We start from the raw sequence: 24,963 nt of genomic DNA on the forward strand, positions 1-24,963 counted from the left end.
GTACCCAAAAGTCCAAGACCTCCACAGCCTTGCTAACGTTACTGCAAAAGATACACTCTTCTCTCTGGATATTCTGAAGAAAAAGCTGTTACCATTTGCAAGTGAGGTGTCAAGGCCACTAGCATGCCGAGTCCAAATATAGTCCATCATCTGCACAATAGGCAAAAAACTGATCATGGGATTCCTGATTCCAAGGGACTTGCTTGAAGCCTTTACTGGTGTCAGAGTCAAAAATACATTCCAGCGTCCTGTATTACTGGCATTGTGACACAGTAATTGTTTTTTTTTTGTGTCCTCATTTTGCCCTTGGAAAACCACATAGGAGCACTAGGAGAAAGAAATGAACTATACTGTCACAGATAAACTGGTAGTGCCATCAACCAACTGATATTGACACTCAGTATTGTTCAAACTCTCCAAAAGGTGTGCCGCGAGATATTAACCATGAAAGAGCAATGTTGCTGCTATTCAATACCCATTGTAGATCGAGGAGGCCATGAATTGGGTAAGTCGAGGGAGGAGAGCAGACCAAGCAGCGTTAATCAGCGGACAGTGGGGAAAAAAAAAACACTGTCAAAAGAAAGATCACCTAGGCCCAATTTAAAAGGTGCCAAAAGCCACGTTTATCGGGGTTACCAGATCTTGCTAGATCGATTTTAGACGTTTGCAGAACTGATGTACGCCAATCTAACAAGGTGGGAGGCAGTGGTTCCTTCCATTTCCTGCAGATTTCTCTCCTTGCCAATAGGATACAATAGAACAGGAGTTTTTTGACAGGAACTTGGATTTCCAGTGATGTTCCGAAAATTACGAGCATTGCGTTGATTGGGATTTGATACCCCAAAGATGTTGTCAACAGAGTACTGATAGAGTCCCAATAAGGTAACAGCAATGGGCATTCAAAGAACATGTGTAGGTCAGAGGATGCGAGCAACCCACACTTAGGGCACGCCACGGTGGAGTCAATAGAAAACTTTGATAACCTCTGTGGAGAATAGTACGCCCTATGTAGCGTAAAAAGATGGTTCCTACGCAACCACGCCGGTTTCACTATGTCCCACAAGATCTTAAAGGAGGAGTACCAGATATTCTCAAGATCTTTTCCAATAAAGGAAGAGCTCCACAATGTTTCGGGTAGAATGAAATCCCCGTCGACTTCTTCTAGTAAGAGATTGTACCAGAACGAGATCTCCTTAGTTACAGGAGGTTTGTCCATCATCAGGGTCAATATTCTGCTATACCCTCCCATTTGGAATCAACAGAACTCTGTGCATGGGCCCAGCTCGCCATCTGTATGTATTTGAATCTAGAGAGACCCAATCCCACTCTAGCTGATAAGTAGTCCCAAGATAGCAAGACACCGTCTAAGTAAAGGTCCCCCCAGACCTCCAGACCAGCCTCTCTCAAGGGTGTTGCCAAGCTATCAAGGAGCCACGCCAGACAACCCGGAGAGTCCCACAGTGGAGACTTACTTGCAAAGTATCCCACCTTTATGGCACTTCTTAATTTAACCCATGTCTTTGTAAAACCCAACAAAATCTTCAACTTAACCTTTTTAAAAAACTTAGGATCCCCGAATTTAAGCAAAAAATCCTGCTGGCCTACTCCCTCTCCTCTAAGTAGTGCGGCAAACATACTGCCTACCCCTACATTTGTCGGCATTTTAAGCAGCATCCTGGCATGGGAAAATTGGAAAGCCCAGGCGTAAAGTTGTAAGTCAGGTGCTGCCAGAACCCCCTTTTCTCTACGGCGCCTAATCTTTTTCCATGCTATCCGTGGTATATGGTCATTCCAAATAAAAGAACTAATATGGCCTTGAAGTTTTGTTAAAATAGAGGGTTCAAAATGTAACGGGACAGTATTGAACAAAAAGGTGATTTTGGGTAAAATAGACATTTTAACCAGGTTAGCTCTACCTAAGATGGAAAGGGGGAGCGAAGGCCAAGACCTCATGAGCTTTCTACAATCTCTTGCGACAATATCGAAGTTCAACAGTACAATTTTATCTATGTCCTTTACGATGGTGAGACCCAGATAGCGCATAGAATGACTTAGCTGAGCCCCTGCCACTGGCTCAGCCTCATTCCACAGCATCATCTCCGTTTTGGATGCATTGATTTGATATCCAGATATCTAACCATAGTTATGTGCCAGTGCGATGACCGCAGGGAGTGCTGTACGCAGGTCTGAAGAAAAGACAAGAATGTCATCTGCGTACAGGGCTACTTTCCTCTCTCATCCCCTATAGATAAAAGGCTTGATGTTAACATTGTCCCTCAGCCGTTGGGCAAAGGGTTCAATATATAAATCAGAGGGGAGAGGGGGCAGCCCTGTCTGGTACCCCGAGTGATGGTAAAAGGAGCTGACAATTCCCCGTTGACCAACAAAGAAGCTGTGGGGTTCCCATACAATAGGCTCACCGCTCTGCGAAAACCCTCCCCAATGTTAAACTTCCCCAAGACCCCCGACAGGAATGCCCAATTCACCCTGTTGAAGGCCTTGGTGGCATCCAACGTGATCACAGCTAGGGGCAAAGAGTTCGCAGTCGCCATGTCAATGGCTCCCAGTAGATCATAAGTCAGCTCAAAGAGCTGGCGACCCTTCACAAAGCCTCGTTGGTCCTGATGTAGAATACAGGGTGCCACCTCCCCCAATCTTCTGGCAAGGACAGATGTAAAAAGCTTATAGTCTGAATTTAAAATGGAGATCGGTCTGTATGAGCCGCAGCTATCAGCTGGTTTACCAGGCTTCAATATCAAAGTAATTGCAGCGTCATTCCAAGAGTCAGATGGGGACAGCCCCTCCTGGAAGATCTGATTGAACAACTGGGTTAAGGGGGGGGACTATTGTTGGTAATAGGGCCAGACAGACCTCCGAGGACCTGATAACTTGCCCTTCTTACTATCTGCGATAGCTCTAATATCCTCTTCATTCGTAATGGGTCTGTCTAAGGTAGTTTTCTGGTCAGGCGAAAGAGAAGGGAGGGATACTCCGATCAGCCAATCATCCACTTGCCTCACCTCGATAGTCTTGTCCTCATGATAGATGTCCTTAAAAAAATCACAAAAGGCACTTCTGATGTCACTATCTACCGAGTGAGCCACTCCTTCAACTTTAATATGGTCTATGTCGTTTCTGACTCGATCTGTTTTTACCTTCCACGCCAGAAGCTTACCTGCACATTCTCCATATTCAAAGTGGGCCATCTTACTGGCCTCCCATCTCTGGAGAACTCGTGCATTCAGGGTTGAACCCAGTTCCCCTTTTAATGTGATTAGCTTATTTTGCCAATCTTTATAAATTTCTGGTGGCACTGTAGGATGCAACAGGATATTCTCCTGTACCCTAGCCATATCGGCTTCCAGCGAGGTGACCGTGTCTCTATAGATCTTCCATTTATACAAGACCTTGTTAGTGATTAGGCCTCGCAGAAAAGCTTTAAATGCATCCCAGATACAACCTGGGGAAGCGGACCTGATGTGGTTATCGAAAAACCCCTGTGCTTCTGATTTTAGAAAGGAAATGTCGTCTGGAGCATTAAGGAAGGAACGGTCAAACGACCATGTTCTAAGTGTGGTTTTTAACAGCCCGACCAATTCCAGGCACAAAGCTGCATGATCAGATAAATGGAAAGGAAGAAAATAAACATTTTGCACGGATTTAACTAATTCCTGACTCACCAGAGCTAGATCTATCCTTGACTTATGATGATACTTATAATTACGGAATGAGATGCCCTGTTTTAACCCAGATTTAAATCTCCATATATCCACGTACCCAAACTCCTTCATTTTTTCAAGTAGGAAGGCCCTAGTTTTAGATGGATGTATCGGTCTGTTCGATGGAGATTTATCCAGATTAGGGTCCAAGACCACATTGAAATCTCCGGCCAAAATGATCGGTTCCGGATAAAGAAGGAGATGAGAAAACACTGAACTCAGAGCTGATTGATTGTCCTGGTTAGGCTCATATTAGCCCACTATAGTAATTGGGGCCCCAGCTATAACTACCGAGACAATGAGCCACCTGCCCCTGAGTCTGCAAGTTTGTCAACTAGCCTTGCTTTTAAAGATTTTTTAAAGATGATCGCCACTCCTCTGGTATTAAAATTGTGTGTGGTGGATCCTCAGAAATCGACCCACTATTTTTTTTAACAAAAGAAAGAATTTCATTTTCTGTGAGATGGGTCTCTTGAAGTATGAGTACCTGAGCGCCAGAGTCGCGAAGGTACTGCATAATCTTCCACTTTCTTGTACTACAACGCAGGCCGTTAATGTTCCAAGAAAGAACTTTTAACTTATCCATGGGAGCAGTTTCCACTCCGCCACCACCCGATACCAACACTCAAGGCAAGGAAACATCTACTGACAATACCGACGTTTACCTCCAGACCTACACCTCTCCATAACCAAAAAGATAACATCCAATCTAAAACGTACATATAAAAGTCCGCCCGAGTCGTTCTATCTTTGCAACCTGACCCGTTGGCAGAACCCCGGATGCAGCTGGCTCCCTTCGGCGCTCTCGGTAAGCTACCTTAGACTCTAGTTAGGATAGTCAAGATATTTTTATGCTTTGGCTCCCAGGATATTAAAGCGTTCCCCTTTATCCAACAGGAACTAAATGCGCTTAGAAGGATTCACGTGCGTTTAAATACAATTTCAACTCCACCCGGAAGCGGCTAGTCTCCTTCGGCGCTCACGGTAAGCGTGCGGGGGATTTAGTTATTAACATCGTTAGCTCCCCTATGGTTTTCTGCCCACGATACTAAATTGTTCCACCCTTCACCCTACAGGGCCTGTATGTTCATTGCAGGGCTTACGTGCGTTTTTTAATCTTATCCCTCTTCGCAGCAAGTCGGCTCGACAACCACGCCTCATTAACCATGCACTTGTGACGAGCGAGACGGTATAACGTCCAAACTACTTTCCAAAAGGTATTTCATAGCCATTGCTTTCTGTGTAGCTATATCTTTAGATCACGTACCAAACAGACTCCTATACTAAATAAGGGTAATTGTTTTCTCTATTAGGAGTCTCCTCGCCTCCTATGAAGCTGAACTAAAATTGTCGTCACTCGCAGCCACAACAAGTAATGGTTGTCCCTACCCATAAGCGACTTTAACTTTCTCATTGGGTAAGCCGTTAATATGTAAAACTCTGATATTTATCACAGTGTGCCCAATCCAATTACACATCGTGTATCTCTCTTCTCACCCTTGATAGGTAGCTAATACCTCATTTTAATAGACTATTGCACCTTCCAACTGAATGACCGGAATCAACTTTTTGGACTTATAAACTCTATTCCCAGGGTAAGAACGCAAAAAGAAAATCCTTTTTCATTTTATACCAACTTTAATACTAAAATGCGCACTAATGTGACCATACTATTTGACTTTAGGTTTTCTCGACCTTGTTTTTAAATCATTGGACAAATAGAGAAGAGATTTGTAACATGCCCCTGCACTTTGCCCTCGCATAAATACATTAGGTAAGAACATATTAATTTTGTGTATGGTTATCAGGCTACCATTTCAAAAATAGGATTGCCCCATTCCCCTGTTTACGTAAAATAGCCACCCATTTAGTTCAGGTCAACTAATCCAATAACGCATAGCAAAATAATAAATACCCCTTTCCCTATTAACGCATTAACTTCTTACTACTTATCTTCTTTGCTTTGTCTCATCTTTTCTTTTACCTTTATTTATGTACTGCCTTAGCAAATATTACTACATTGGTCGTTCTCAGGGTTTAGGAACAGACATGTGCATATATCTCTGTGAATATGCCTCTATTAACTCATGTTTTGTACCTATATATATAGACAGAATAGGTTTTCATATCTGTGACAAGACCTAAAGTGAAATAATAGCAAAACCTGAATCAATGCTTAAACAGTAGAAAATAAAGCTTTTTCAAGTGCAATATTTAATAAAGAGGATATCTAACAAGCACATCCCTCTCTCTTTGACAGTTGTTCTAAATGAAATTAAGTGATTGTTGTCCTTTATCATTAGGGATTTCATTGTTTGGAAAGCTTGTGAACAATATTTATATCATGTCTTGTTCCTACAAACTATGGAGTATTTGCTAATCAAATTATGTGCTGCTTCAAAGACCAACTTGTATGTATAGGTATTTTAACTGTTTAGTTGTCTTATTAGAGCGGTATATCATTAGCTTGGAAGGAAGATTGTACTTTTTACCAATAGAATGTAGTAACAAACCCCAAACTAGTTCAGTTGTAATCATGTGATATTAGCTTTACAATAACAGTAATACTATGTTATAATTATGTCTTACAGAGCTTGTTGATGGTTAAAGTCCTGATGAAGGCATATTGTATATGTCGAAACGCGTTGACTGGATACCATTTGACCACTTTTTTATCTGTCTTGTGAATACATATGTATCATTTTTATCAATTGTGATTAATGTACTTAATTTTTATTATCCCTTTTTATCAAATTAAACTATGAATATTTTTTCTAACTGAACTAGTTTGTTTGTTTAATCTATTGTGTATTTTCCTTAGTGTATGCCTGGGATTGTTATTTCTCACATATTGTTTACCCTGTCCCAGGATATTTATCCTCATCAGGGGGTCCTTGCTACCTACAGCCTATTACCCACGGTTTCCGTGTGGGACCATTTTGTTCTCCTGTCTATCAATTTACCGCTCATTCTACCTAGGCTTTAGTGGTCTTTGTTTCCACCTATCTTCTTATTTACAACTCTCTTTTACTCATTTCCTACATCCTATACCGACAAATACATAGTATGGCTCACATGGAAACATTTGGTTTCTCTGACGATGAATTCGCTACCCTTGTTGGCACGAGTGTACCATCAGGTACCAACTTTATGTCTAAACCACAAAGTAATAGTGATCTAGTCAAATTGTCAAACTTGAAAAAGAAACTAATAAGGATAGAGGCTCATGGTGAGTTTATGTTAAACTATCTTAAATCCGCCATCATCCCTTTAGGTTTACGTGTCAGGAATATCCCCGGGTTGTTTGTAGATATAAAGACATTCATACATAAATGGAGCATGATAGCCAGAAGGTGCTCTAGGGACCTAATGATCCTTATTATATCTACCTCTAAGGAGTTAGCTTCAGAGATCAAAAAAGAAATAGAAGAGCTAGAAAATAAAATCAAAACGTCGACAGTGTTAACAGACGCAGATAAACAACTTGAATCCCTGAACAATGATATTTTATCCTTTGCTGAGTATTTAACTAAAAGAAAGCAAGAAAAATTCGCCAAGGATAAAAGGTTCTATACCTTGGAACGAGCATATCCCTATCTAGGTGAAGGCTTTTACAAACCTGGCAACCAACAGGACGATGGAAACTATAATCACCAGAGAATAAATAACTTCTCTGATTCTTCAGATCCTGAATCCGACAATGAGCAAAACTATCCGGATGATGGTCACTATAACCCCCAAAATGGCCGTAGGAACTCACGCCAGCCTTTTTTAGGGTACCGAGGAGGGAAACGGGGAAGACAGAGGGTACGCTTTCAACCGACAACCCGGGGTCAACATCAGTCCTATCAACATCCAATGGAACCCCAGCCCCAACACTATCTGGAGACTCGCAGCAGGCAGTACCAGAGACAATGGATGTGATCCCTATTTTCAATCTTTCAAAACATAACCTCAAAACCTCAGACATTTCCTTATTATCAAAAGGCCTGACCTTTGTACCTCATGCAAATGTCAATTTATTTGAATTATACCAAGATGTACATGCATTTTTTAGAAAAATAAGACTACAAAAATTCTTTCTAGATAGAATAGAAATGGAACAGGAAGACACTGCAAATAACATCGTAGCCTTACCCTCAACATTTACACCATCTTTGGACCAATTGGGTCCTGAGATGGCCATGTTTGAGAAAGTTGTCCTTGCCAAACTAGATCATGCGTTAAGGTTTGTACCTAAATCAAAGTACAATATTACAAAAGAAGAACATGATTCCTTGAGTGAATTGAAAAATGACAAATCCCTAATAATAAAAAGTAGTGACAAGGGAGGTGGCATCGTCCTCATAGACTGTCAAACATATGAAACTAACATGTTTAATATGCTCAATGACCACCTATTTTATAAGGAAGTTATGAACGATCCTACTAATAGGGTAATGAGAAAGATTCGTGAAATAACAAAAAGAGCCTTAGATAGAAAAATAATAACCAAAAAAGAATACGAATTTTTAAACACCTCTCAAGGAAAATTAGCATGCATCTATGGTTTGCCCAAGATGCACAAGAACCAGCAGGACCCACCTTATCGCCCAATAGTTTCTACAATTGGTACTCCTACTGAAGCTATCTCCAAGTATGTAGATAATATTTTAAGACCTTATATATCATTATCTCCATCCTACATTAAAGATACTGGAGAGATAATAGCGAAGGTAGAAAACTTAACATTCAATGAAAACAAAGACCTTCTTGTAACGCTTGATGTTGAAGCTTTATACAGCAACATCCCACAGAAAGGAGCTCTAGATGCGACCATGTGGTTTATAGATCTGCACCAGATACCGTGCAACAAGCAATTCGTCTACGAATGCTTGTCCATAGCGCTACAGGAGAACGTTTTCCAATTTGGAAACCGTATGTATCAACAGATCAAGGGTGTGAGCATGGGGGCGGCCATGGCCCCTTCGATAGCGAATATATATATGGCTCTTTTTGAGGCACATAATATTTATAATGAGATGGCCCCATTCTACGAGTCTGTTTCCCACTGGCACAGGTACATTGATGACATTTTTTTCATCTGGACCAGTGGGGAACAGACTCTTGTGGAATTCTTGGAGTGGATAAATCTTGCAGATGAAAATCTACACTTCACTGCCAAGTTCAATGCCACGAAAGTTGAATTCCTAAATATATATATCAGGAATGAAAATAAAAAACTAGATGTGGATCTATACACTAAACCCACCTCAAGAAATACCTTGCTCCATTTCTCGAGCTATCATCCTAGGAGCCAAAAGGATGGAATACCCTTTTCACAGTTTCTCAGAGTAAGACGTAACTGTACGAACATCAAGGACTATGACACCCAATCAGAAATAATGAAGAAAAAATTCATTGACAGGGGCTACCCCCATCGATTAGTCCGACAAGCTTACAAGAGAGCTAGATTCTATGACCGGGATGCACTTTTGAAACCCAAAAATGAGACCCAGGAGACCAAATTGGTGTGTGTCACACGACACTCTACCATGAATGCCACTATCAGGCAGATAGTAAATGCAAATTGGCATTTGCTAAACATAGAGCCCTCAAAACCCAAACTGAAGAAACCTATGTTTGCCCATCGCAGAAATAAGAACCTTAAGGATTTCATTGTAAGATCTAGACACATAGGTACCTCTGAAAAGCCCCCCTTCATACAAAAATCTATACAAGGATCCAATCCTGTGAAAGGCACCTCGAGATGTGGTTCCTGCCAATCCTGCAATGACATTATAATAGGAGAATCATTTCAACTAAATGGTTACAACATCAAAGCCAATGATCTATGGACGTGTAACACTAGTAATGTTATCTATTTGTTCCTATGTCCTTGTAATTTGGGATATGTGGGCGAAACTTCCAGACCCATAAAAACTCGGATGACAGAACACAGGTCCGCTATTAAGACCAAAAAATTAACTGCACCCCTAGTTGCACATTTCAATGACTACAAACATGCTCCATCAGATCTGCGATGGCGCATACTAGAGAAGATCAATATTCCCAATAGTAAGGGAGGAGAAAAGATACGAAAGAAACGAGAAGTCTTTTGGATCTTCTCCCTTAAGACTTTCACCCAGGGGCTCAATAATGAATTGCCCTGGGAGAATGCTATTTTATAAATACCTCAGTCTGTATGAACCCATTGATTAGAAACTGTTTATGGCTCCCACTTAGTATTAACGAGTATTCACACACAGAGAGTCCACGCATTAGCTTTTGTGTATAATTTATTTTTATTTTCATTAGGTATAATTTTAACTTTCAAAGCAATTTCCTGCTACTTGCATTTTTTTTCGTAGCTTCAACTATTTAGGTGCATATAATGCAGTCCAGACCAACGCACTTTACTCGGTATGAGCATCAACTCATTCTTCTAGTCAGAGCGCTGAATTTTCCCCTTCTTTTCCATATATTTTCGCTGCCAGCGCTACACTGATACATAGACTATACTATTCATGAGTTATGTCTCTTTAAAACGCGCAGGTGAGAGCCCATCCAATCTAAAACTTACATATAAAAGTCCGCCCGATTCCTCCAATCAGAGTCGTTCTATCTTTGCAACCTGACCCGTTGGCAGAACCCCGGATGCAGCTGGCTCCCTTCGGCGCTCTCGGTAAGCTACCTTAGACTCTAGTTAGGATAGTCAAGATATTTTTATGCTTTGGCTCCCAGGATATTAAAGCGTTCCCCTTTATCCAACAGGAACTAAATGCGCTTAGAAGGATTCACGTGCGTTTAAATACAATTTCAACTCCACCCGGAAGCGGCTAGTCTCCTTCGGCGCTCACGGTAAGCGTGCGGGGGATTTAGTAATTAACATCGTTAGCTCCCCTATGGTTTTCTGCCCACGATACTAAATTGTTCCACCCTTCACCCTACAGGGCCTGTATGTTCATTGCAGGGCTTACGTGCGTTTTTTAATCTTATCCCTCTTCGCAGCAAGTCGGCTCGACAACCACGCCTCATTAACCATGCACTTGTGACGAGCGAGACGGTATAACGTCCAAACTACTTTCCAAAAGGTATTTCATAGCCATTGCTTTCTGTGTAGCTATATCTTTAGATCACGTACCAAACAGACTCCTATACTAAATAAGGGTAATTGTTTTCTCTATTAGGAGTCTCCTCGCCTCCTATGAAGCTGAACTAAAATTGTCGTCACTCGCAGCCACAACAAGTAATGGTTGTCCCTACCCATAAGCGACTTTAACTTTCTCATTGGGTAAGCCGTTAATATGTAAAACTCTGATATTTATCACAGTGTGCCCAATCCAATTACACATCGTGTATCTCTCTTCTCACCCTTGATAGGTAGCTAATACCTCATTTTAATAGACTATTGCACCTTCCAACTGAATGACCGGAATCAACTTTTTGGACTTATAAACTCTATTCCCAGGGTAAGAACGCAAAAAGAAAATCCTTTTTCATTTTATACCAACTTTAATACTAAAATGCGCACTAATGTGACCATACTATTTGACTTTAGGTTTTCTCGACCTTGTTTTTAAATCATTGGACAAATAGAGAAGAGATTTGTAACATGCCCCTGCACTTTGCCCTCGCATAAATACATTAGGTAAGAACATATTAATTTTGTGTATGGTTATCAGGCTACCATTTCAAAAATAGGATTGCCCCATTCCCCTGTTTACGTAAAATAGCCACCCATTTAGTTCAGGTCAACTAATCCAATAACGCATAGCAAAATAATAAATACCCCTTTCCCTATTAACGCATTAACTTCTTACTACTTATCTTCTTTGCTTTGTCTCATCTTTTCTTTTACCTTTATTTATGTACTGCCTTAGCAAATATTACTACATTGGTCGTTCTCAGGGTTTAGGAACAGACATGTGCATATATCTCTGTGAATATGCCTCTATTAACTCATGTTTTGTACCTATATATATAGACAGAATAGGTTTTCATATCTGTGACAAGACCTAAAGTGAAATAGCAAAACCTGAATCAATGCTTAATCAGTAGAAAATAAAGCTTTTTCAAGTGCAATATTTAATAAAGAGGATATCTAACAAGCACATCCCTCTCTCTTTGACAGTTGTTCTAAATGAAATTAAGTGATTGTTGTCCTTTATCATTAGGGATTTCATTGTTTGGAAAGCTTGTGAACAATATTTATATCATGTCTTGTTCCTACAAACTATGGAGTATTTGCTAATCAAATTATGTGCTGCTTCAAAGACCAACTTGTATGTATAGGTATTTTAACTGTTTAGTTGTCTTATTAGAGCGGTATATCATTAGCTTGGAAGGAAGATTGTACTTTTTACCAATAGAATGTAGTAACAAACCCCAAACTAGTTCAGTTGTAATCATGTGATATTAGCTTTACAATAACAGTAATACTATGTTATAATTATGTCTTACAGAGCTTGTTGATGGTTAAAGTCCTGATGAAGGCATATTGTATATGTCGAAACGCGTTGACTGGATACCATTTGACCACTTTTTTTATCTGTCTTGTGAATACATATGTATCATTATTTTTATCAATTGTGATTAATGTACTTAATTTTTATTATCCCTTTTTATCAAATTAAACTATGAATATTTTTTCTAACTGAACTAGTTTGTTTGTTTAATCTATTGTGTATTTTCCTTAGTGTATGCCTGGGATTGTTATTTCTCACATATTGTTTACCCTGTCCCAGGATATTTATCCTCATCAGGGGGTCCTTGCTACCTACAGCCTAAGTGTGGTTTTTAACAGCCCGACCAATTCCAGGCACAAAGCTGCATGATCAGATAAATGGAAAGGAAGAAAATAAACATTTTGCACGGATTTAACTAATTCCTGACTCACCAGCGCTAGATCTATCCTTGACTTATGATGATACTTATAATTACGGAAGGAGATGCCCTGTTTTAACCCAGATTTAAATCTCCATATATCCACGTACCCAAACTCCTTCATTTTTTCAAGTAGGAAGGCCCTAGTTTTAGATGGATGTATCGGTCTGTTCGATGGAGATTTATCCAGATTAGGGTCCAAGACCACATTGAAATCTCCGGCCAAAATGATCGGTTCCGGATAAAGAAGGAGATGAGAAAACACTGAACTCAGAGCTGATTGATTGTCCTGGTTAGGCTCATATTAGCCCACTATAGTAATTGGGGCCCCAGCTATAACTACCGAGACAATGAGCCACCTGCCCCTGAGTCTGCGAGTTTGTCAACTAGCCTTGCTTTTAAAGATTTTTTAAAGATGATCGCCACTCCTCTGGTATTAAAATTGTGTGTGGTGGATCCTCAGAAATCGACCCACTATTTTTTTTAACAAAAGAAAGAATTTCATTTTCTGTGAGATGGGTCTCTTGAAGTATGAGTACCTGAGCGCCAGAGTCGCGAAGGTACTGCATAATCTTCCACTTTCTTGTACTACAACGCAGGCCGTTAATGTTCCAAGAAAGAACTTTTAACTTATCCATGGGAGCAGTTTCCACTCCGCCACCACCCGATACCAACACTCAAGGTAAGGAAACATCTACTGACAATACCGACGTTTACCTCCAGACCTACACCTCTCCATAACCAAAAAGATAACAATGAGCAAAAAATGACGACTTTTTTAAAGATTTTTACTTGCACCCCCCCCACCCCCCCCCTCGTACACCTGAACCTCCCCCCACCCCCCTTGCTCTATCTATCTGGAAAACCAGAAGATAGCACCCCTACTGAGTTCCTATCCTAACTAACCATTACCTTTTACATGTGCGTGAGTGAGAGAAAGAGAAAGCAAAGAAAACAAAGAAAGAATAAATGACCCTTCAGATAGAGGAACAGGACAATGATTTTATAGTTTTATAGTAATCATAAGAATTTTTGCGGATTTCCTAATCCAATAGAAGATCACTTTAAATTACTCTGCTAATTCCTCTAGAAATTACACTGATAACAACATCTCTTTCCCTTCCCCATCTCCTTTAACGCTACACATGGATTTATCTAAGCTCATTTTTTTTCTTTCTTTTTTTTCACAAGAGCAATACTTTACTGCTTTAGCTTGAGGTCCCCTTGTTTTTATCCTTATCTCTCCCCAAAGAGATTAACAGCTCATCAGCTGCCTGCACCGATCAAATGTTGTGCATTGTATTATTGTGCATAACCTTCAAAGCCGCAGGGAAGACTAACTGGGCTACTGCACCTAGGCTCTTAAAGGCATCTAACCTTCTCCCAAACTCCCACTGCTTGTCCAGCGTGGCCCTTGAGAGGTCTGATCTAATCTGGAAGTTAAAACCCTTCCCACTCAATGACTGCTGCTTTAGGGCTAAACTCAAGATGGACTCTTTTAGGGTGTAAGTGTGGAAGTTCACAAGTATTTTCCTTGGCTTTGTTCTTTGGGGATTCCTCCTAAAAGGGTCTTTATGCACACGTTGGATGTCCAGAGACAACTCCTTGACAGATTGAACCAATCTCAAGGATTCTTTTAACAGTTCGGTGATATATTGCTTGATATCCGACCCCACGCTACCTTCTGGGATGTTAAGAATGCGGAGGTTACTGCGACGCGCGTTATTCTCCAAGGACTCCATCCTCTCCGCCAGCATCAGATCCTCTTTTTTGAGCTTAACAATATCCATCTTGGCTTCATCCAGGTACAGAGACATACCTGTCACTGTATCCTCCAATCTTGCCGTTCATAGGGCAAGGCTACCTACTTTGCTATCTAAGGACTCGCAAAAATTCAGAATTTCGGATTGGATAGCTGCCGAAGCCTCAAAGCCTTTCTTGATGTCTGCCGATAGAGATTAAAACATCGCCTGGAGATATGAAGCTAGAGGTGGATCAACCCCGCTGCCCGAGTATGCGTCGGGGGCCGTAGCCCCCCCGTAAGTCCTCCTGTAGTAGCTCAGTGTTAAATAGCAACTCTGATGACAGCAATCCTGGGTTAGGCGCCAACGACAATGACGCTGTAGCCAGGTGTGTTGAGGGGGCGAGAGAATCAGCAGCTCCGTGGATTGTGATGAGTCTTTTTCTACACGGGTAGCCGGTGGACTGACCATCGGCGGTTCTATAGAGTATAATCCATCTGTTAGTTTTTGTACCGGGGTGTCGAAAAGGACAATCAGCGATCCGCGAGGACTCATAGTTTGGGCTAGGGGACCATCCACATTAACCTCACCCTCAGCCTCGCCCCCGGCTTTCAATCCGGGATGAACCACCTTTATCTCATGAAGCTCATTTGTGGCATCAACTTTATTTGCCTCCGAATCCGCATCCTCCGCCTCAGCCAGGTCCTGTAGCAGAGACAAGCCTTGTAGCAGGAACAAGCACTAAGACAGAGGTGTTTAAATCTGTGTCTGTGGCTGATGCAGTAGACTCATGGTGTACAAGCGATGCCATCGTAAGAGAAGTGGCTTCAGGTGGTAGTTGGTCGGAAAGACGCAAGATTTGCGGGACAACCTTAAAATAAGACCGCAAAGACGGCGTTATCCTAGACCCTACGTTATTAGCTGCCTTAGCGTTTTTGGCGCTTTTAGAGCCCTTTGCCGTTTTGCAAGTAAAAGCACGTTTCGCTTTAACCTCAACAGTTAAATATGAGGAGACTTTATTCTTTAAGGGGACCCCCTGTGCTATCTGACTTGAAGCTGCTGTTGCCTCTGGGTTCAATTCTACCTCAACCACCACACCCAGATCAGTGGCCCCCCCAGCAGTTTTAGCCTTCCTACTAAAAGTACCTCTCCCCCTCCTTCTGGCTTTATGTTTTGAATTTGTAGTTGGGGTACTCACTTTTGTACCGCTTTCTAGGGGAGGCGATATGCCGGGGATATGGCTGATATCAGGGGCCTCCAGATTCGCAGGCACAGATATCGCAGATATTACGCTATGCACACCCGGACTCTGTGAGCCCCCTGTGGTGTTTGTGCAGCCTTAGCCGAGACAACCTCTACGCTGGACTTTACACCCCTTGTGTCCTTCTCCTCCTCCGCCCCCCCCCCTGCACCCACTACCGGATACCAAGGAGATGCCGGAGCTGGATTCGACCAAGTTTCTTCGCGGAAATAGGAGAAGGCTGCGGATCTTCCTCCCGCGGTGGAGCACCAGCGCAGCCAAGCTCCAAAGCTGCAAGCCAAAAGCAGCCTGTCTCGTCCTTGTCCGAGGGAGCTGGAAATCTGGCAGCAAACTGGGCCGCCACCCTACTACAGCCGGCTCAGGGTCGGGGTTAGAAGGCGGAGTAAGCTCGGCTGCGCACACTGCTGCAGAGTCGCCGGCAAAATCACCGCTTAGACGAGCAACTCCAGGAACGGCTCCGGAGCCGAAAAAGCACTCTCCGCCCCCGCACATTGGGTCTGAACACCGAGGCACTCTGGTGTTGAGTTTTGTCAAACGCGCTCGAACCCGCCGATCTACCAATCCGCTAGTCCGCCGAACGCTCACTCTCCCACTCGACGCTCACCCGCAGACCATTACGGACAGGAACTCAGGTCAGAGCACCGCGACAGCTCAGCTAGCTGCCGCCATGTTTCCCCCCAGTGCCCGTTCAGTAGGCCTGACTGGTCACCTTTGTGACACAGGAATTGTTGGGGAGTCCTTCATAACCGTAGACTGGATTGTTGTAATCTCGTACTGAAACGTAGACCGGGAAGGCTCCAAAGCTAGCTTCTTATCACATTGGAACCAGTGTGGAGCCGGAGGACAGTGCAGTTTGAGCTGGGGCTGGCACTCATCTAGGAATAAGTGGCGGACCTGATGCAAGTGGTCGAGGTGCAGGTAAGTACCTGCTGCCAGAGCCAGATTTGGATTCCCCATCTGATTCATAGGGCATTAACCGGCTCCTAAGGAACAGGAAACACAAAAAACAACAGCAGCACGGCATACCTAGAGGCCTCAATTTAATGTGGCATAGATGATGGCCTGGGAAATTTGGGCGCTACTTCACCAGGACCAGAAACAAGTTCAAGCTTGATGACACAGGCCTTTGGAGAGCGGCCAGCATGACCTCTATCAGCAGGGGAAGAGGGTGAACCCTGTTTTGACTTCTTGCGCTTCCACCATGACTCGTCTCTCCCCTTTGCCTTACACTTACCAGACGATGGAGAAGGAGACCAGGACTGCAAATGCCTCCAGGACTTTAAGTGTGCCCAGTCTGTCTTCTTAGGTTCTGTCACAGAAAGCTTGGCCTCCCCTCTCCCTGAAGATCTTACTGTGCGTCATGGAGAATTTGTTGCCCTACTTTGACTCATGCTTGGTGTCAAGGCACCAAAGAAAGACATCATGCGACTGTGTGACCAACATCTGCATATGGCGGTCGTGGCATAGCTTGAAACTTGTTGTCTTCTGAGGGGAAATCTACCTGGTACACTGTTTCCTGGATTTTGGGAGTCCGTAACTACACTTAAAAGATGAAAGCAGCACTCTGGATCTACATTGAAGTGCACGAAAAAAGAAAAAATGTCAATGCATGGGGGTCTGCGCCTATAAGTGGTTCATGGTCATCAAATCTGTAGGCAGTGAAAGGAGTTTGATGTCCCTACCTGTCAGCACGAGGGCACTGATGCCAGTCTCTGGATCCAGTACAGTGGCTCGGATGATTCACAAGGAGAGGTATCTGCGATTAGAAGTATATGACAGAAACCCTCAAAATGCAGTAGATTGGGCATTACTCTTCCGTGGTAACACAATAGTATCATCTGAATTAGCCATATGCAGTAGTTTAGTTTTCTCATGGATTAACAGCGAGTAAGTGCCTTCCAAGACAGGCGAATACTCCATGAAAGTATGACCTAGTATAGTCAGGAGGGGTGTGATTTTAAATGTAAAAATCACAATATAGCATGATGGTCCTAGGTTCTGCGCAAACCTCTGCTCATCAGCCTGTAACTCAAAGTAAGCAACATGGAGCAACCCCACAGGAAAACATACACCACTCTCTCTACCTGAAATCTTCTGATCCAATGACTTCTGTGTAGTACATAATTTTGCACTTGTGGGATGAAACTTGAAGTGAGGCCAGAACATCATCCACTCGTGGTAGGTTGGTGGTAGCGCAAGCAGGCATACTATGGAACTTCCACTGTAGAATGTAGTACCCAGGCCATCGTGTGACATGGGAACCCTGGAAGAAGCATTGACAAAATCCACAAGTCAAACAAATAGGAATATATATTAGGCACACTATGTATCAATTTATTTTAAAAAACCTGTTCCTGTGGAGGTAAAAATGGAAGCTAGAAAACAGTATCTGGAGAGACTAAAGTTCAAAGGAGGTAAGTAGGGATGGAGTTATCTAATGAGTGACCTCAAAATAGAATAAAAAATAAAAAACAGCTAAGGGATCTGAAGAACATTGACAAGTTGAGATTACATTAAGTGGACAGAAACTGAAGTGTCCAGAGGGTATACATTGGTACAGAAATGTGGCAAAGTAGGAACTGTCTGTTACATAGAAGAGTAGCCGTGTTGGTGCAGTGCCAGTCTCATTTCTCCCCAAGTATCAGCAAGCACAAAGTATATGGTCAACATGAAACTAAAATTACTGTAAGGGCGTGGGCCTATGAGGGATAAACTAATTGTTACAGCTAATCTGTTAGCTTAAATACAAGAAACCTGGACCTCCAACAAAAAAATCAATGCTAAACCCCATGATGTGTCTATGGTTTAATTTTCTTTTAGATCATTTTTATTTCACAACCATCAAACAGGAAAGCCTAGTAACTATAACAATTAATATGAAGGTTCATTCATCACTAAAGAAAAGAACACATTGTCTGCAGATATTTGCTCTTATAATTTGTACCACTATCAACAGTATTTTTTAGTCAAAATTCTAGCAATTTTGCCTATATTATGACTCTACATACAACAATTCGATTGAGTGCTATTATATATTCAAATACGAATAGTGTGAAAAGACATAAAAAAGGAAAACAATGGAAAAGAGTTGGTAATACTGAATGAGATGGAAAAAAATTATCACCTGCAACTAAAATTCACCAGAGTTGGTTACTTTCATACACAAGCATCCTTTGAATAATCTTGGAGGGTTTGTAATCAGTCAGTGAATTCTTTAACAGCAGGAATAAAACACAAAGCTTTAAAAAGGCGTAACAGCAGCACACCTAGCTCCTTCTGGCATTTTCAGGTTTGACTCTGGCTTAGCAAATTAAGAGGCAATACATTTCCTTCCAAGGGGAGAGATTGGTTTACTACACAGGATTCTAGCAGAATTCCACAATCCATAGTGTCCAAACAAAGGTACATTACAATCTCAAGCCTTCTGTGACAAAATCTCCATGGAACCGATCTCAAAAGAAATAAATATAGAAAATTATTTAAGGAGAACAGAGATAAAACTATCACATCATATAATCCAACCCCATAGGAAGGGACAAAAGCAATCTTCTACACCTAAATACTTTCATTACAGTTTCACAAAAAGATTTACTTAACATTATCATTGCAAGCAAACTATCAGGAATGCCTTTAGATGAAGCACCTCCAATTTTCTTTAAAGAAATCCATTGCACTACGTGTGCAGGAGAGGTAGCTAGAAGCTTACTCAAAAAGTTATCGGAACTAGATTCGTTCCCACCTGAGCTGAAAATCTCCTGCATTATACCACTCTGAAAACTGAAAAACCATGACCCATCTGACCTAACAAACTACAATCTGATATAGAATAGCCCATGCCTAGGAAAAATGTTTTAAAGGGAGGCGTTTACTAAAATGGTGGATGAAAATGACAGTGTCAGACCAGTAATCAAAGTAGATAAGAACAGAATGGTTGCCCTACTGATTCTGGATCGATCAATGGCTGTTGACACAGTCAACTATCATCTCAGAATACATGAAAATGCTCTTAAATGTATTGCCTCTTACATCGAGGCAAAGTGAAGTATATCTACCACCTTTCACATCAGCGCCTCATACCCAACATTGGTAGCTACGTCCCTAAGCAGTCTATCAGATCTCCTCTGTTATTCAGCATTTACCTTCCCCTTTACCATACCGGATTACATCATTTAGCCTCACCTATTACAGCTATGCAGGTGAGACAATTCATTCTAAAAATGGATGGCCCAGAACACCACTACAACTTAAATCTTGACAACTGTCTACTCATCCTCCATGCATTTATAGTGCAAAATCACTCAAAGCCTAAAACAGCAAAGACAGAGATCATGGCCTGCAGACAATGATTAAAAAAAACATACCTGCCTTCTGCAATGTGGCCCAAAGAACTCAAGGTCTATCCAACATCAGGAGTTGATCCGTATCTTGGGGTGTGAAAGACTAACAGGGGTAACTACAGATTCCAAGGTATCCTTGATACCAGGCCTAGGTCACAAACAGCACCCTCTAGGCAATGAAAACACTATGTTGCATCTTCCCACAAATTAGATACCAGCAAAAGTTACACACTATTCTTACACTCAATCTTCAAGCTTGATTATGCTAAGAGCTTATACCTTGGTCCCCCAGTTTCATCATATGCAAAATACAACTAATTCAAAATGCTGCAAGACTCCTTCTCTGCTTTCACTCAAGAGAATACAAGTTTCCAGTCCTGCAATTAACTCAACCGGTTACATAGAACTAGAAGAGCAATGTTCCAGGCACTTTCCATTCTATGCAGAATATACTGAGGAAAAAGACCAGTATACATACAGGTTAAATTCAAGCAATACAAACAAAAAAGAACACTAAGCTACAAGTTTGCACGACGGATCTACGCAACATCGAAATATAAGGAATGCATAGGAGGCACTGCCTTCTCGGTACAAGCCACCAAGCTCTGGAAGTCACCCCCAGCCAAGAATTGATACATTTAAGAGCATATACACTTCAGAAACGAGTTGAAAACATGGCTATTTCCAAGATAACTACATTATCCCACAACCTTGTGATAAAACCCAGCACAATAATCTTGCACCTTAAAGTCCAATCCACAGATATGGAACTAACACTATACTTTCTATGTTCAATAAATAATGAAGAACTGACCTACATCTATCATTGATTGGTTATAGTAATGTAAATTAATATATAAACCTCCAGGCCAACACTAATATTAATACCACATCAGCAGTCAGTCAACTGTAGTAAACACAGATTGAATAATATTTCTACCAATACTGAGTCACACTTTTACTCTCACTTTGAGCAAAACTGCTACGGATCTTGTCTATCACTGTTAGAAAATGGGTGTCTGGTTGAGGAGGGCAAAACTCTACTCATGCAGAAACCACAATCCTAGTCAGGTTGAAGTCACAAGCAAAACTCATGTTAACCTGTGCCCAACCCTCTGGTAGCTTGGCATAGAGCAGTCAGGCTTGACTTAAAGGCAATGTGTAAAGCATTTATACAGCAACAGTAATAAAGTGAAAACACAACATAGGAAAAAGTCCACAGCAATTTGGAAAAATACTGCACACAACTGCAGGACCATACATGGGAGGACAGTACAAAGTCCATCCAGCAGATCTCTCCACCTTTTATCCCTTTCATCTATGGCTGCTCAGAAATATACTTTTTCAACAAATATCTCCGTGTACCAGAGCCGGGCCTCCCCCAGAAAATGGGGGATGGTATGGGACTCATGGCATGCACATGGAGGATAATGGGACTCCCCCTCCAGGGAGGTGATTGTAGCTCAACTACCTAGATCAGGTTTTTCCAACGAGTAACTAATGAGCTCACAAGCTACCTGTAAGTAGCTCTCCTATGTAAAGCCCAGCCTACTTAATCAGAAGATTGTGCTTGGCTGAATTTATATATATACGAGATGAAAATGTGTGTATTTTGAGAACCTATAACCCCATGTTTGAAGAAAAATGGTTGAATTTACTAAATATATTTAAAGCGGATGCTTGAATGATAATTCATGTGAGATACTTATTTGCTTGGAGCCAAGAGTATTGCAGCTATGGCTGGTATTTGTGAGACCCATATAAAGGCATTCTAAATTTACCTTACTATGACAACCCTGCCAGATGAATTGAGGTGCCCACTGCTTCTAAGCTTGTATGCAGTGGCATATAATGTAATCTTTTTAGATGTGGTCATAATTACTACACTAATATTTCTGGTAGCTCGGAGTGATTTTCATTGATTAGAAGTAGCTCTTGAGAGAATGTTGCATACCCCTGACCTAGATTTAAGATACAAATTACCCTGTCTGATACAGCATTTATGATACACAATGTGGTCAGACTACTTTCGTAATCATTCAATTGTTTTTTTGTGTAATATGCCTTTCTCTCTGTACTATTTTTCTGACCTATAGCCGATTAATGCAGTTATTTTTTTAATGAGCAATTGTTTAATAACTGACATTGTTTCTGTATTGTTTCAATTCTGTACACTAAAATGCAGATCAACTCTGAACAAACTGCAGGTGACTGTGTTTTGAAATTTAACTTGGGACTTTTTTAGGGTGTGAAGATATCCGCTCCACGGAATGGGGAGATTGGGGGGCAGTGAGGAATCTGTGGAAAGAATGGTTATCCATCAGAAAAAGGGTTACAGAAGGTAAGTAGGTTATTCTGATGGATAATTATTTTTTGTTTTAGAAACATATTTTATTGCGTCAAGTGTCAAATATAAAGCAGAGCGCTGTAACCCAGAAGCTATCTGCTACAATTTAAAGTACAGAACATTTGCATTGATATTTAAATATATTATTTTTCTTAAAGAAACAATCAAACGTTACAAATATAACTCCCCCCCCCAATTGCACTGCATCTCAAGTATCAACTCCACTCCCACCACCTGAATAACAGTTCCCACACAGCCACTGGTCTCCTGTACAATCATCCCAAGGCCGTAACATCTCCAGATGACATAGGCTCTAGGTATAGGACTCTATAATCTGCCCATTGCTTCCAGATCTTTGGGTATTTTTGCGGGCAGCCCCTTACTTTAAAGATAAGAATCTCCAATCCATCTTTCCAGGCTGACAAGGAAGCGGAACCTCTGCCTTCCACTTTCGTGCAATATCGCGATTTGCCAGTATAAATCCTAATAGTAATAGATGCTATTTATATATATTTCCTCCAACCCCCTCCATGATATGTAGAAGCACTAATTTAGGCGAGAAGGGGAGCTCCCACATCAACATCTCTGCAAGACAGGCCAAAACCCCGCCAAAACTTTACAAGCGCTGTGTACTGCCAAACCGTGTGGAATAGAGTACCCTCCTCCCGAACTACATTGTAAGCAAGTTGGAGGTGCCACAAGGCCACCCCTCCACAACCTGACTCTTGTATAATACACCAGATGTAGGTAATTAATTGGACTAGCCGGAGCCGCATTGCAATCGCAGCCCCCCCCCCCCCCCGAGTCCACATCCAATGGGCCGAGATCTCCCTCCCATGCTACCTTAAGTTTATCCAATGTGGTGGGACAATTCTTCACTAGGGACTGATACATTCTGGAGAATTTATGATCTTGTAGATCTCCCATGAACACTTTAGCTTCAATAGGGCTAAACTCAGGGAGGGACTCCAGTCCCGTAACACTGGGAGGAATGCCATGCCTAAATTGAAGATATTTATAAAATTGGGTCATCAGCATCTGATATTCCTGCTGAAGATCTTGAAAAGACTTCAGAACCATGCCACGCATCACATCTCCTAAAGTGGAAATCCCTATATCACCCCAGCCCCGGAAACCCGCTAGAGCAGCTAATTGTGGTAACCTCCCATTAGACCATAGTGGAGTCTCCTTCGTCAATCTGACCCACCACCCCATCTTCCGCAGGGCCTGCTCCCACACCTGAAAGACTACCCTTGTGGCCGAAGGCAAAGCATTACGCAGGGAGGCAGAATATAGAATATTATGTAAAGTGGCCATCCCCATGCATCTTCATTCTACCGCATACGCAGGGTCTGTTCTGTCCAAATACCACCAGTCATTCAATATCAATAGATGCAAGGCCATATAATACGATTGGACATCCGAATTGGCCAACCCCCACAGGATATTGACTGGAAGCTAGTCCGCAACGCCACTCTGGGGACCCTTCCTGCCCACAAAAACTGACCCAGGGGCGAGTTAACCTGGCAAAACCACGATGGGGTAGGTATAATTCTGCAATTGGTAGAGCAGCCGTGGCAACAATACCATCTTGAAGATAGCCGACCGACCAGGAAGAGAAAGGGGTATATATGAAACCAAGCCTTCAACTCCTCACGCACCCGTGCCCATACCGGCACAATGTTACGATCCCAGTTGATGAGTTGGATAGAAAGACTCCCAGGTACCTTACTCACACTGTAGTAACTTGCAATGCCGAGGCCCAAGTGCCCAGTTCCGTTTGTTTTCCCAGTATCCACAGAGTAGATTTACAGGGATTCATGAACAATCCTGACGATTCACCAACAATTCGCATAATGCGAAGCAGCCTCGGCCCTGTCCTTTTAAAATCTGTCAAAAAGAATAGGAAATCATCGGCATATAATGCAATGCAGTCCGATAGCCCCTGGGCCCCTTCAAAACCTGCCACTTGCGCATCCATCCGCACCCATTCCGCCAAGGGCTCCAATGCCAAAGAAAACAGAAAGGGTGACAATGGGCATTCCTGCCGGGTACCCCATGTAATAGAGAAGGTGAAGGAAGCAGACCTAGCGACACGGACTGAGGCTGTGAGGTCTGTAGATAATAATTTTTAATAGGAAAAGAAGCATGGACCCATATTTAAGCGATCTAAAAGGGCAAATAAATACATCCAGCTAAGGGAATCAAATGCAAATAGGAGTGCAGCTGGCTCATCCAAACCTCGAATAGTGGCAACGGCAACCTGCGCTCGGCGAATGTTATGTTGCATCGCTCACTGGGGAATGAACACTGCCTGGTCTGAATGAATCAGGGAAGTAATATGGGATTGGAGGCGAATGGCCAAAGCCTTGACCAAGATTTTAGCATCTATATTCAGTAATGAGATAGGGCGATATGAAGCATGCTGGTCTGGGTGTCGGCCGGCTTGTGAAACATGACCACCTCGGCATGCCTTCAGTCACGCGGGAGGCATCTGCGTTCCTGCGCCTTCATCACAACTTTCAGGAGATGAGGTCCCAATTTCGTGCAATATCTTGCATGGGTACCCGTTAGGGCCTGGGGCTTTCCTGGAGTTCAAGTCTCCTAGGGCTGCACACAGCTCTTCTTCCGTAAGCAGGAGGTCTAGTTCAGCCCGAGTGACATCATAGCGGTTCCGGGGCGGAAGGTCCCC

General features: G+C 42.2%; 1 protein-coding gene across 1 annotated transcript in view; it reads right to left on the bottom strand.

Annotated features, from left to right (window-relative positions):
* SEC14L1 (SEC14 like lipid binding 1) overlaps window positions 1-24,963 on the bottom strand; it is a 468,991-nt gene that overhangs the window by 21,203 nt on the left and 422,825 nt on the right. The window contains exon 16 of the mRNA XM_086930671.1: window positions 17,672-17,850. Coding sequence (XP_086786797.1) covers window positions 17,672-17,850 — 179 coding nt within the window. The remainder of the gene's footprint in view (window positions 1-17,671; window positions 17,851-24,963) is intronic.

Source organism: Lissotriton vulgaris, chromosome 7 (genome assembly GCF_964263255.1).
Source record: "Lissotriton vulgaris chromosome 7, aLisVul1.2, whole genome shotgun sequence".
Taxonomy (NCBI): Eukaryota; Metazoa; Chordata; class Amphibia; order Caudata; family Salamandridae; genus Lissotriton; species Lissotriton vulgaris.